The following is a 14,898-nucleotide window of genomic DNA, read 5'->3' on the forward strand; positions in this document are numbered from 1 at the left end:
CTTTTGGTAAATTCTCCACAAAGAGGCAATGGGGAGATACTTTATAAATAAAAAATAATAATAAATAACATATTCAGAATCCTTTTTGAGAACATTATAGAAACATTTATGTTAAAAACTGTTATGTTATATATAATGTTAATATTTTATTAAAAACAGACACATTTTATTCGTGCTTTTTAAGAATTTGTTAAATTCTTAAAAAATCATGAGTAAAAATAAAACCCAAAAAGCAAGCCTTAAAAAAGCATTAATAAAACTCTACCCAGTTTTATTTTTTTTTTAAATTCTAGTTGTTGTTAAAGTGATGTATTGATAACTGTAATTTTCAAAAACAGTTATCTTGTTGTCACGTGATCTTCGAGAAAGATAGCTCGCGAGGCAGTGTTTCCGATTGTGTATTCATAGATTAATAAACAAATAAAAGTAATATTTTCACTGAAACGCACTAGTTTTAGTGAAAATATTATTGCACTACACTTTTCAGTGCAGTAATAATTACTTACAAAAGTATGGAGTAATAATTAAAATAACAGAACTTTCTTTTAGAAATCGGAATTTTAGCTTTTGTTGTTGTTATTATGTGTGTTTGCGACTGACAGACTGCATGTTGTGAGAATAAGGCTAACCTGTTCCGTCGGATTTGGCTTTTTTTTTTTTTTTTTTTAAATGTCCGAATTATATGGAGTGGGCCTCGCGTAAGCATCAACTATGATGATCGCCTGCTAAATCATTGTGCATTAAAAAAAAAATGTAAATTCCCTTTAACACGACGCTTTTACAGTTATATCAATAATAAATTCCTTCAGTAACCTATTTATATATATGTAGAAGATTTTCGCATCTGTCTTATTAAATAGCATAAGATGACTTACGACAACAGCATGAAATTTTGCTCCAAATGGCTAAAAACGTTGAAGTAATATATCACAACAGATCAGCCAAAAATAGTTCCATGTCACTTTAACCTAGAATTTAAGTCCGATAATTTATTTGACATCACCACAGTAGAGAAAAACACTCCAAAATTCCAGATAGTTGTTTCCCCTATCCGCTTATCAGAGAGAAGAAGATTCTGTGTGATAATGGTCTTCAACCTAAGGCGCTTTCACAGTACGGCTTTCTCCCTCTTTTGTCCTTGACTTGAAAGAAGTTCTGCTTGTATGAAAATACAGTTCAAGTTTAGAACTGAACAATCGCTTTGGGGGGGAAAATAATATGAAATAACCAGGTTTACCGATTTTCGTAGTGAAAAATCCTATCATTAGCTGTATATTAACCTCTTTTGAAGAGAATAAAGTTAAGCAGTTTGCATATAATAAAAAATATGAATGTCGTAATTTTACCTTGGAGAGAACATTTGTGAATAATTTGATAAATTTCACATCGTACTTCCAGACCAAATGCAACTAATTATACATCCGATATGAAAATCAGTATGTTAGTGCCCCTATCGCGCAATCGGGAGATCAACAAGCGCCCTTTGATTAGAAAAGACCCGAGTTCAATTCTCGTCGTGACGAGAGGAATCTTTATATGGATTTTTTTTTTTCAATTGAAGGCGAGTTAGTCGATCGCATGAGGGGGTGTCAGAGGAATTTTCTCCGATAGTCGGATTTTTCATCCCACATATAGGCAAAACAGAGAATAAACGCAATTTACAGGTAAAAAAATATTATTATTGGTGGTGGGCGATAGATGGCGTGTATGTTGATAGCAGTAGTGTAGTCGGAAGATTAATATATTATCTTATCGAAGAATTTCAATTTTTTAAAAAATACTATCCAAATGAAGTGTTAGAATGTATATTGGCACGAACTATCTAAAACGCTAAGGCTCTATGAATTTGGATTCTACAGTACTGTATGGCAACTAATAGCAAACTATACTATCCAAGGTTTAAAAATTGTTTCTATCTATGTCATTAAAAATAACATGCCATACCCCCCCCCCACCCACCTACACAGAAAATCACACATATCCCTATTCTATTTTGAGAACGTCTGCTCTAAAGAAAATACCAGTCCCCCCCCCTCAATTTATCCCACCATTTATTTCTCAGACTCAAAAATTCAATGTTTTTGAATTTTTGAGTTCTTTGGATCAATAGTAAAATACTGAAATTCAAAAACTGCAAGAAGTAGATTTACTGTGTTTTTTAGTTATTTTGAGACATTACTTGAATAACCTTTTAGGTTAATTACTTATTATTATTATTACATTAACTCTCTGAGTCAAAGGCTCATCGAGAGAGAGAGAGAGAGAGGTTTATACCATTAACAGTTACACATTATATTATTATTATTCCTGACACCTCCAAGGAGTCCGAAGACTCATCGCGGGAGGGCACCTACAACTGTCTCAACTACTACACCGAACCTCTACTATGAATCATCTCCATCAACACCATCTACCACACAACACCACCACCACTGGTCTCTTCGGTGGGAGCCAGACCCAGAGGTGCTAATGTTGAAGTAATGCAGAAGTCATATTTTCATATACAAGTTGTCAAAAGGTGTCACACCTTATTATTAAATTACTCTGGATTAGAGAAAAGTTGTTGGAAGTTTTTTCACTTGGTTATGCTATTAATTAAAGATACCAAGAAGTTATATACTTGGTTTAATCCTTTATTATTATTACATAGCTCCTCCAGGGAGTCCAAAGACTCATCGAGGGAGGGCACCTACTCGACAACTCTCCACCAACTACAATTAACCACAACTACACCAACAGAACATATCGCCTGCCACCACCACTAGTATTTCCACAGACAATCACAAACATCCATGCCCACAGCCTTTTGGCTGGAGAGCAGATACGCTAACCATTCGGCCAACCAGGCCGTCAAGTTATCCAAGTGTAAGCAAATAAAGTTTGCGCCTGAAGTATTTTCAGGACTGCGACAACTCATATAAGGAAACTAGGACTTCACATCACTTGCCCTAGAATAACCAAATGAAAAAACTTCCCACAACTTTTCTCTAATCCAGAGTAATTTAATAATGTGTGGCACTTTTTGGCAACTCATATATGAAAATAAGACTTCTCCATTACTTCAACTTTAGTATCACCTCTGGGTCTGGCTCCCACTGAAGAGACCTCAATAAAGGTCGAAATCGGTCTGGGTAGTGACCCTTCCCATAATGTATAGCATTATACATGTCTGCAAGGAGATGTACTTTGCATTATGGAATACTAAGGCAAGTGATGTGAAGTCTTAGTTCCCTTTATACAAGTTGCTCCAGTCCTGAAAATACTTCAGGTGCAAACTTTGTTTGCTTACACTTGGATAAAGGAGTAAACCAAGTATGTAATTTCTTGGTATCTTTAATTTATAGCATAACCGAGTGAAAAACTTCCGACAGCATGATTTGGCTTCCTATGATTTCTCAACTATTTGTCTTAAACTTTAAGACAAATAGTTGAGAAATCATCGGGAATATGACAAGTATCTTAAGTACACTTGAGTTTTGTAGATCTGGAAAAGGCATATGAAAAGGTGCCCAGAGAAATGCTTTTCAAAACACTTCAATTGTGTAGGGTGAATGGAACATTATGCAGAGCAATACATAGCCTATATTTAAGTTGTCAGTCAGCAGTTAGAATTAAAGGAAACACAGGAATATGGTTTTTGATGTAAAATCAGGGGTCAGACAAGGATGCACATTATCTCCACTCTTATTCTTCATCTGTATGGATCACGTTATTTAAGAAAGTGGCATTAGGTCTGATATTAGAATTGGAGATGTCAAACTTAGCTCTTTGCTTTTATGCAGATGACGTACTCCTAAATACATCTAGTGTAAGTCTCCAGGATTCTCTAACTAAATTGAATAACAGCTGTAACAAATTTGGCATGAAAATCAGCAATAAAAAGACCAAAACTATGAAAATAGCAGAAAGATTGAACACATAACTGAATGGAAATCCTATACTACAAGCATATTTCAGCTATTTAGGTGCAGATTTTAGTGAAGATGGCAGGTTAAATCTGGAAAGAGACAACAGAATAAATTTATATGGAACAAGAGAGAAATTGGCCAATACACCAAAATAGCAGTACAAGACAGTGTTTAAGCCAGTTTTAAGTTATGGATCTGAGAGTTGGGCTAGAAATAAAGCACTAGATTAGAGGCCACAGATATGAGGTTTCTGAAAAAAATTTGAGGTGTGAACCATTGGCATCAATGGCAGAATCATATTAAAAATGATGATATTAGAAAGAATCTTGAGATTATTACCATTCAAGAATGTGTCAGCAGAGCTAATTTAAGGTGTTATGGCTACTTAAATAGATTGGATGAGGAACTGATGAGAGGAATCTTTATATGGGTTTATTTCAATTGAGGGTGAGTTAGCTGATCTACAGAGGTAGCAGGGCTTTTTCTCCTGGAAGCTTGGGTTTTTTATCCTGCATACTGACAAATCGGCCTTGAGAACACACACAAGTTGTTGATGATTGTGTCAGTTCGCTGTAGTTAGTGGATTAAGTTATCCTTTCTTTTAGAGTTACATGGTAATCAGCATTCATTTTAAAAATTTATGGAATTTACAACCGTGTTAAAAAAAACTGTTATTATCCCGACGTTTTGATCTTCACATCAAGATCATCATCTGGAGCATACATCAATATACAAGACAAGCTGAGTTACATTATTAACTGTAAGCTAAAGAAACAATGATTTGATCACATGTTATTCTACTGGCATGACCTCTAGTGGAAAAAAAAATTACATCGAGCTAAACTCTATTTGCGATGGTTTTCAGATGGTTTTCTTTCAGAAACAATGATGTCCTATTTTTAGTATTACAATTCTTATTTTTGCTTTAAGATACTGGATTTTTTACAGTCCTGTTTATAGTTCTTAGTGAAGAACGTTCTGTGGGTCGAATCTTCCAAACCTTCCATATGTTTGGGATTTTTAGACCATCATTATTGTTCAGATTGGGGTGGTTGTTAATAATCTCAAATGCATCCTTGAATTTTCGTTCATACCATGTTTTAGTGCGATGTAGACAGCTAGTGCTTTTCCAGTCAGTTCTCAATTCCTTACACAGAATTGACTGGAAAAGCACCTAGCTGCCTACATCGCACTAAAACATGGTATGAACGAAAATTCAAGGAAGCATGTGAGATTATTATCAACCACCCCAATGTGAACAATAACGATGGTCTAAAAATCCAAAACATATGGAAAGTATACATTCAACCCACGGAACGTTCCTCACTAAGAACAACTATAAACAGGACTGTAAAAAATCCAGTATCTTAAAAACAAAAATAAGAATTGTAATACTAAAAATAGGACATCATTGTTTCTGAAAGAAAACCATCCATCTGAAACAATGTTTATTCCTGTCATCACAAATAGAATTTAGCTTCATGTATTTTTTTTTTTTTTTTTTTTCACTGGAGGTCATGCCAGTAGAATAACATATGATCAAATCATTGTTTCTTTAGCTTACAGTTAATGATGTAACTCAGCTTGTCTTGTATATTGATGTATGCTCCAGATGACGATCTTGATGTGGAGATCGAAACGTCGGGATAATAAAGTTTTTTTTAACACGGTTGTAAATTCCATAAATTTTTAAAATGAATTAGTGGATTAAGTGGTATAAACAGAGTAGAGTAGGTGCCCTCCCTCCCTCGATGAGTCTCTCAACTCCTTGGAGGTATCATGTAATAAAAAGTAATAATAATAAACAGGTGTTTGATGCCAAGATGGCAGGAAAGAGACCGAGAGGAACACCAAGTATAACATTAGTTGCTAAAAGTTTATTACCAGATTAATTTGGAAGAGGGCTTTCATAGAATAGAGAGAAATGGGGAGAAAACAAGTGGCCATTGCAGGAAGCTATATAAGGAGGTGTGAGCAGGAGGGGGGGGTAGTGTGGAATAGATTTTTTTCATGAAGAATGGTGGGCAATTGAATGCATGACCTCAGAGTGTGTGAGTGCAGAGATGGTCTGTGCATTTAAGGCAGTGTTTCTTAACCGTGTTCCCTGGAACACTTGTGTTCCGTGAACTGGTTACAAGTGTTCCGTGGGTGAAAGATGTCACATGTCACATTCCTTTTTGGAATTGTCAGTTAATGTTTAATTTTTGTGCCTAATTGTACTGAAGATGCCTGTGACACACGGGCGAAAATTATACCATTAAATAATTTTTCTACGTGAGTTTTTCCGTTATATTTTTATGTATAATTGAGGGAATTATTTCTGTTATAACAGAACAATTAACAATAATGAAAGGAAAGATTTCAAGTTACTTTCATTCCTTCAATACACACAATTATGACTGGATACGAAATCCATTTGGCACAGTTAATGCATCGAGTTGTGAATTTTCATTACAAGAAGAAGAGCAATTAGTTACCTTGTCAATGGATCGTACTCTACAAATGAAATTCTCTGAAATAACTCTTGAGGAATTTTAAATTTTTGTGTCCAAGCCAAATACCCAGCTCTCTCCACAAGCGCACTGAAAATTTTGTTATGGCTTTCAACATTATATTTGTGTGAGCTTGGTTTCTCAATAAAATTTTAGTTTATTATAAAAACTAAAAAAAATGCGTGAAAGACTAACTAAGATAGACAAAGAGATAAAGTTAGCTGTATCACATATTAGACCTGATATTGATGAAATCTGCAAAAGCCAACAAGCTCAAGTATCGCATTAAAATAAGTTCCATTTTTTATAAAAGGAAAGTCCATGCATATTTTTATTGTTAGTTTTATGACCCTAATAATTTTGATGTTCCCCAAATTTTTCTTAATCAAAAGTGTTCCGTGACTTTGAAAAGGTTAAGAACCACTGATTTAAGGCATGATTTGATGCAGTGGTGCACCCAGAGGGGGGACAGGGGATCCTGGCCCCCTACAAAGAAAAAAAGAAAAAGCACTGGAAAATTTTCCAAAAATCTTTTCCTAATTAAAATTCATTTTTTTTATTTATGTTGTATCGTGTCTTCTATTTTTATACTACTTATGAATTAGCGATCATCGCAGATGCATAGTGTGTATTCTCAAATCGTCTACTCAACTTGGGCACCCCCCCCCCCCAAGATTAAATCCTGAGGGCGCTACTGGTTTGATGAACCATGTACATCAGAGTGGTACATCCCATGATGAATCTTTTGACTGCATCGTACTCTGATGGTGATGAAGATGATGATAATAAAGTATAGATATTCAACAGTTTGTGTACGATCATAAAAATTGTTTCGATACTAATTGTGTACTACATAACATAAAAATGTACAATGTAATGATGCATAACTTTGCTAAATTTCAAAAATCTAAAAGTGATGGAACTAATGTTCCCAATAATCCATATGAGGTCTTGATCAGACCTCATGGATTATTGTGCAAGGATTTGATCGCTGGGTTTTCATGGTGATGAGAATATGCTAGAAAAGGTCTAGAGAAAATTCACGAAGGTGATCAGTGGTCTCTGGAATGTGAACTCTCAGAGGTCATCTCTGGAAGCTGTATAAGGAGGGGGAGAAAGAGAGAAGCAGGTTTTTGCATGCACAGTTGTGAATAATTGGAATGCCTTTCCTGAGAGTGTGGTGTCTGCAGTCAGTTGTTTATCCCACTGAATATCCCACCCTTAAATCTTGGCTTGGTATGATGAGCTGTGTGTGTATGACAAAAGGACCTCCTAGATGAGTCTTTGACTCCATGGGGTCTTAGGATAATAATAATAATATTGAAAATTTTCCTTTGTCAATTTTATAAAACCCATTGAATATCTTTTATGTTTCTATCATGTCCCCTCTTTTTTTGCCTATCAACTAAATTTTGTAATCCACATACCTTCAATCTATCCTTATAGGGAGCAATCCCTTTGTTTTCTTTTTACTAACATGGTTTAAACCTGATTATTAAAAAATAATTAAATATTTTAAAATAATTATAAACTTTTCAATTTTTAAACATATAAAAAAGATATAGCAAAGTATCACTTTTGCGAATACCTGGGATCTATGATATCAAAAACAATTGTAATACTATGTCTACAGGTAAAACTTTGATTTTGAAACATACAACAAAATATCAGTTTCTTTAAATTATCATTACTATAACCATGGTCAATATATCGTTTCGTGTAATAAATATAGTTTAATCCTTTATCCAAGTGTGAGCAAACAAAGCTTGTGCCTGAAAGTATCTTCAGGACTCGGGTAAGGTGGTACAACACCAGGGCACTCCTTGCAAAGGTAGAGCAAGCTACCAACACTCCTATCTCAGTATCTCCCATAATGCAAAACACATCTCCTTGTGGATATGTCTAATGTTATGCATTAAAGGAAGGGCCACAACCCAGACTAGTTTTGACCTTTATTGTGGTCTCTTCAGTGGGAGCCAGGCTCAAGTGGAGATACCAGGCAGAAGCATTAGAAGGTGATCTCTACCTAATAGGAGTTGCCAAATGGTGTGCCACCCTTTTTTAATAAATTACTCTGGATTTAGAGAAAGATGTTGAAAGTTTATTTTTCACTTGGTTAGAGTATAATAAATTTAGTTTAATTTAATAAGAGATAGGATTGTTGGTAGCTTGCTCCACCTTTGCAAGGAGTGCCCTGGTGTTTTACCACCTTACCCCAGTCCTGAAGATACTTTCAGGCGCAAGCTTTGTTTGCTCACACTTGGATAAAGGATTAAACTAAATTTATTATACTCTAACCAAGTGAAAAATAAACTTTCAATATCGTTTAGTGGTTTCCTTTGCTCTACAATCGATTTTGTATCGACATGAGTGAAGTACTGAAAGACCTTAAACTAACAATAACTTAAATTGTTAAGTTAAAAAGGAGGCCTGAATAATAATAATAATAATAAATTACCTTTATTATTAAAAAAAAAAAGGGGGAAATACAGCTTTTGCTGTCATGCATAATTGTTTATTTTATGAATGGAATTTAAAAGCAACAGATATCACATCTAAACTTTGTTTTATGGTAGTAATAATAATAGTAATAACATCTATTACGGGCATTATCCCAGTTACAATTTATTATAGATGGTTGTGAATTGCACAGTAAAAATAGGTAATAGTTTTACAAAACAGAATACAAATTTTTTTACAAAACAGAACATGCATTAAACATACACTATGTAAATTATAGTAGTAAAAACAAAACATGAAACGTTAGTCAGTGCCGGCCCTAGGAATTTTTCTGCCCTGTGCGATAGCAAATTTTGCCACCCCGTGCAATACCATATTTTTCCGTCCCTTTCCCCTAAAAAAACTCCTTTAATGATGTCTTAAAAGTCACGATGTTAAGCTAGGCTTCAACATGTCTGATCATAAATTCTAAATAGTAACATTAGCTAATGAAGATTCTTAAGTTAATGAAAAATTATCATAAACTATATTTCTTTAGAGAAAGAGAGAGATAATTAACCCTTTAATGTTGGAATTTTGTTCTGAAAATGTGCATCTGCATGGATAATTAAAATCAATTGCTACTAATATCGACATTACTGGGATGAGACGTACTTGCCATGAGCTCAGAATTTTTGGTTTCGGTCCTTTCGCTTATTTTCTCTTGTACTACATTAGCTGTTTCAGTTTTGTTTTAGATATTTATGCAAAGCTCCGCTTTGTTTCTGAATATCGCGTTCTTTTTCCGATTTTCGCTTGCAATATTCTGCGCCTGATATATATATATATATATATATATATATATATATATATATATATTTTTTTTAATCAAAGGATCTCTTCAGTATGAATTTAAAAAATTTATTCTGGATTTTATGAGATATATTGGAATGTTAAAATTATTTTCAAAGCCAAATCCTAATAACTGCATCAAAAGTATTATTAACAATCACTGCACAACTGTATTATCAAAATACATAAATACAGTCTGTATTTATGTGTTTTGATTCTATTTCACTGGTTTATTCTTAACCAATTATCTCATTATGATCGTTTGGTCTCATTGGTTAAAAGAGATTTACCTTCAGTCAAGGTCAACTCATGGCCAACAATGGAATCGGAAATAAATGCAAAATAGGTGTTCTACTATGTCATCTGATATTAACACCGACAGTGCGATATTAAACGCAACATAATACTACATTATTATGATTATGATTTTTTTAAAAAAATATACAGTACAATGAAGTTTTATTATGTAAAAATTTAACTAACGACATCCTGAAGTCTGGTTTCAACAGAGAAGGAATAAATGACTTTTTTTTATGATTTATTTTTTGTATACTTGAGACTGATTTTGCCGCTCCCAAAAGCAGTTTGTTGCCCTGTGCAAATGCATGTGTTGCACCGTCGGTAGAGCCGGCCCTGATGTTGGTATTATATAAATTTAGATTACATTGATTGACAATGATAATTTTGTCGAACTTTAAAAGTTTGGCATATAATCAAAAAATAATTTTTCATGAAAAAGTTCCTCAGAATAAACAACTAATGTATATTCGTAGTTTACTCTTTCTGTTAAGGTGAATAAAATATTTCAAAAATGCTGTATGTTTTGCTGTACAGAACCGGTAAATGCTGTACAATACAGCATAATGCTGTACATCTGGTCACATAAGACTAGCCACAATTATGATTGCAAGTTTCCTCTCAAGTTTTCAGTGAACCTATGAGATCTAGTTTACCCCCCCCCCCCCCCCCCGTGACCTTGGACGAGAAGATGCAGTATGTCTGCATCTTCTTGCTATCTGGCAAAACCTACTGCATGGGCAAATGGGTGAGCATATTTGTTGAGCCCTGATCATAACTCTACATGCAAACAAATCAAAGAATAGGATTTAAAAAAAAAAAAAAAATAGATGCTATGCTTAGGTAGGAATATGCTTTTCAGTTGTTTAAGACATGGATTGTATTCCATTATTAAAATATCAAAAGAGGGTAGTTTCAAGCTAAAATACAAGCTGTTGCACTTGTGTTTATTTTCATTTAGTTAGCATTTAGTTAAAATCATCAGTTTATTAGACTGATGGTTTAATTGATTTAAATAGTTTCATTTATTATTCAGATAAATTTAATTGTGCACATCTAAGTGGTCTCATTGTCAGCATAGGAGTTAATTGAAGGAATTTGCAGTACATATATGTAAATCAATAATTATTAATATTTCTGTTAGCTTGATAATTATATGGATTTTTTATACTTGACAAAAAATTATATGGATCTTATTTTTTATAGCAGTATTTCTATGACTTTGATCAGCTCCAGTCTTTCAATGAAGACATTCTAAATAATCCAGTTATTACTATAGACACCAAAGGAAAAGTGCCAAAGAAACCACGAGGTATGTTCATTGTATATCATATTATTATTGTCATGGTTGTTGTTAACACCAGATCTCCATAGAGTCAAAGGACTTATCATGGGAGGTACATACTGTTACATAAAGATTCATGAAATTGTGCTTTAAACTCATTCAATGGGTCTGCTCATTCAATTTAAACTCATTCAATGAATGAGTTTAAATTCACCACACTGTCAGTCAATTCATTACTCACCACCAACCCTCCTTGCAAGGAATCTGCTCCTTACTCCCTTGCTTGCATCCTCCTTATACAGTTTCCAGAGATGGTCTCTTGTTCTACCTGTCCTCTCCCATTATGAACCATTTCTTCTACATTATTTGGTAACCCCTTATCAACTTAAATGTTTCAAGCATTTACTTTCTCCTCCTCCTCCTCCTATTCATGAGGCTTTGCAAATTGTTCCTAAGTCTGTCTTCATAGCCCACATTCCCAAGACCAGTTACCACCTTAGTAATCTTTCTGGAGTCTTTCTAATATATCCTCATCACCATGAAAACCAGGTAACCAAATCTGTACACAATAATCCATATTAGAGCTGATCAAGGTCTCATATAATGGAAACATAACCTCTTTATTTCTGTACATTAAGGACCTTTGCATCATTGCCATAATCTGATGTGATGGCTTTGTGACTTGTGCAGTGTGAACCCTGACCGTCAGGTTTTTGCCCACCACTGCTACTCCCAGATCCTGTCACTTCAACCTTCATCAAAATTTCTCCACCAAGTCTGTATACATTATATCTCATTGTTGCCTACCACATTTCAGAACCTTACACTTTGCAACATTGAACTAATAGTTCCACTTACTTGCCTTGCTCAGAAGAGACTGAAGTGCTTGGTAATGAAAATAGTAGCGTAAAAGATGAAGAGAGAAAATGGGAATGCAAAAGGAACAGAAAAACAGGGAGAACTCTGATGGACAGGGAGACGCAATGGAATAAAGAGAATGGAAGTTGGAAGTAGTAGTGAATGAATGTACGTATATATGGGGATGATCAGCATAGAAATGGAATAGATTGGAATGTGAGTGGCGTAGTTGAGACTAAGCAGATATATATGGTAAATAGTGATAAAAGTGATTAGACAAAGGCAGGTATGGTGTGGACATCGCAACCAACAAGTGGCTTCGGTAGAACTGGTCATAGACCTTAAAGTAAATTGCTATGTTTATTTACAAATGTCGGGCATATCAAAAATGGTTACACTGATTGAATTATTATTGTTATTATTATTATTAACACCAGACCTCGTGGAGTCAAAAGACTCGTCATAGAAAGCAAATACTATTACATACAAAGTCCATCAAATCATGCTTTAAACCCTACTATTCTCCTCTCCTCTGAGGGTTTTCAGAATATACGATATATTTGTTTGATGTTAATCTCATCTCCCCAGTTTCATTCCATCCAATTTCACTTAATCCTAATATTTGTATTTTGTATCTATCCATTTTCTTTGCTATTTCATGTGCTTTTCTAGATTTGTATATTGTCCTGATTCTCCATCATCCAATTTTGGTTGCAGATTTGAGTGAAAATATTCTTTTATAGAGCCTTTTGCCTGTTGACTTCTCTAAAAGAGCTTTCACAAACCTGCATCATTTTCTCTAGTAGTTTTTCAGCAGAACTAGACTAATTTCCTTCATCCTCGAGGTTTCTGTAGCAAGAATTTTTTTTTTATGTATTGTGGTTGCTAGTTACAATTATTATTATTATTTGACACCTCCAGGGAGTACAAAGACTCATTGAGGGAGGGCACCTGTTCTACAACTCTGTCTCCACCACTCAATCCACCAACTGACCACAACTACACCAATGCCATCTACTGCCAACCACCACCACCAGTATTTCCAAAGAAAATCACAAACATCCATGCCCATTGCAGGATTCGAACCCTCAGCCTTTTGGCTGGAGAGTGGATACGCTAACCACTCTGCCAGCCTGGCTGGCAAGTAAACCTTTTTTTCTCATCCAGGCTTGGGACTGATAATGCTGCAGTTTACATAATAAAAAGAACATATAGTTTTGATGAATATAGAATTTTTTTGACAAAGATTATTATTATCATTATTATTATTATCATCATGAAAGATATTTTATATATATATATATATATATACACACACACACAATTAAAGCATTGCAGTTTCTATTCATTTCAAAGAAATCGATATCAAAGTGCTTAATGGATTCATCATTTTGACAAATAAATATAAAAGTAATATTAATGACAATAGTAGAACTGAATGACAACAGTTTATTCTCTTTCAAAAAAAAGAGAATTAACCACCAAGCTTGACCAGATCTAACTATCAGAGAACGTTGAAAGAAAAATTAAATAATCTTGCTTTAGATACGATCTCATAGTCATGGGGGGGGGGGTAAAGAAATTATTAAAGAAACAGCAACAAAACACCTGGGCTATCAGACAAGAATAAATGAAGATTGGCTTACACCAGAGATTTTGGACTTATGGGAGAGAAAAAGAATATTCAAAACTAACCTCTCAAAAGAAGATAATGAAGAAAATAGAATATTATACAAAAATTTGAAAAAAAGAAATAGACAAAACATACAGATTAGCAAAAATCACATATTTAGAAGAAAAAGCAGGAATGTGTGAAGAAGCATAAACACTCCAAGACCATTATTATTACGGGCGACTCCATTAATAATAATAATAATAATAATAATAGTCCTTAGACTCATTGAGGGAGGCCCTAAACATCATGTCAAGAACAACTATTCAACATCCACACAGCATCTATCATACTTTGCCTTAAATTCATTCACAGTCATGGCACCCACAACAGACTCTGGCAGCTTATTCCACTAATTCACCACTCTCCAAGTAAAAAACCTAGTTCTAACACCCTTGCTAACCACACCTTGCCCAGTTTCCATAGATAGCCCCTAGTCCTCCCACCACCAGTCCTGTTCTGAAAAATATCCTCTGAATTAATCTTATAGAAACCCTTCAGTAATTTGAATGTCTCAATTATATCACCCCTTTTCCATCTATTAACCAATTTCTGCAACCCACAAATCTTCAATCTGTTCTCATAAGGTTCATTCCATAGACCTGCTATCATCTTGGTCACTCGTCTCTGGATGCTCTCCATCTCTTCCCCATCAAGAAGAAACCCTAGCACCCAGATCTGGGCACAGTAGTCAAGATGGGTCTTATCAAGGCTCGATACAGAGGAATAATTACTTGCTTGTCTCTGCTCGTCAAAGTATTCTTCAGTAACCAAGTGATTTGATGAGCTGATTTAGCCACTTTTGCAATGTGCCCCCTAAACTTCAACTACCTATCCACCAACACTCCCAAATACCTGGCCTTGTCAATCTACTGGAGTACAGTTCCACCAATGTGGTATAACTGCTGCTAATCTCTTCACCCCAAAATTCATAACTTTACATTTTGCCACATTAAATTGACATCCATTCTCCTTAGCCCAATCCTCCAGTCTATCCAAATTCAGCCGGCCATGTGTGCGATGCATGCGGCCGTCAGGATAGTAAAGGCACCAAAGAGGAGGAAATACTTAAAAAAAAAAAAAAAAGGTTTTTTT

The 14,898-nt window shown here is 34.6% G+C and overlaps 1 protein-coding gene across 2 annotated transcripts in view; it reads left to right on the top strand.

The window, feature by feature from the left end:
- Nucleotides 1-14,898, top strand: part of LOC150101957 (protein shifted-like) — a 104,578-nt gene that overhangs the window by 33,549 nt on the left and 56,131 nt on the right. Inside the window, exon 3 of one of the 2 annotated variants that reach the window (XM_090400024.1) lies at nt 11,195-11,300. In XM_090400024.1, coding sequence (XP_090256150.1) covers nt 11,195-11,300 — 106 coding nt within the window. The remainder of the gene's footprint in view (nt 1-11,194; nt 11,301-14,898) is intronic. The other variant, XM_090400025.1, reaches the window with a different exon arrangement.

The sequence above is a fragment of the Typopeltis vanoorti genome, chromosome 11 (assembly GCF_054136105.1).
Source record: "Typopeltis vanoorti isolate ZY-2024b chromosome 11, IOZ_Tvanoo_1.0, whole genome shotgun sequence".
NCBI lineage: Eukaryota > Metazoa > Arthropoda > Arachnida > Uropygi > Thelyphonidae > Typopeltis > Typopeltis vanoorti.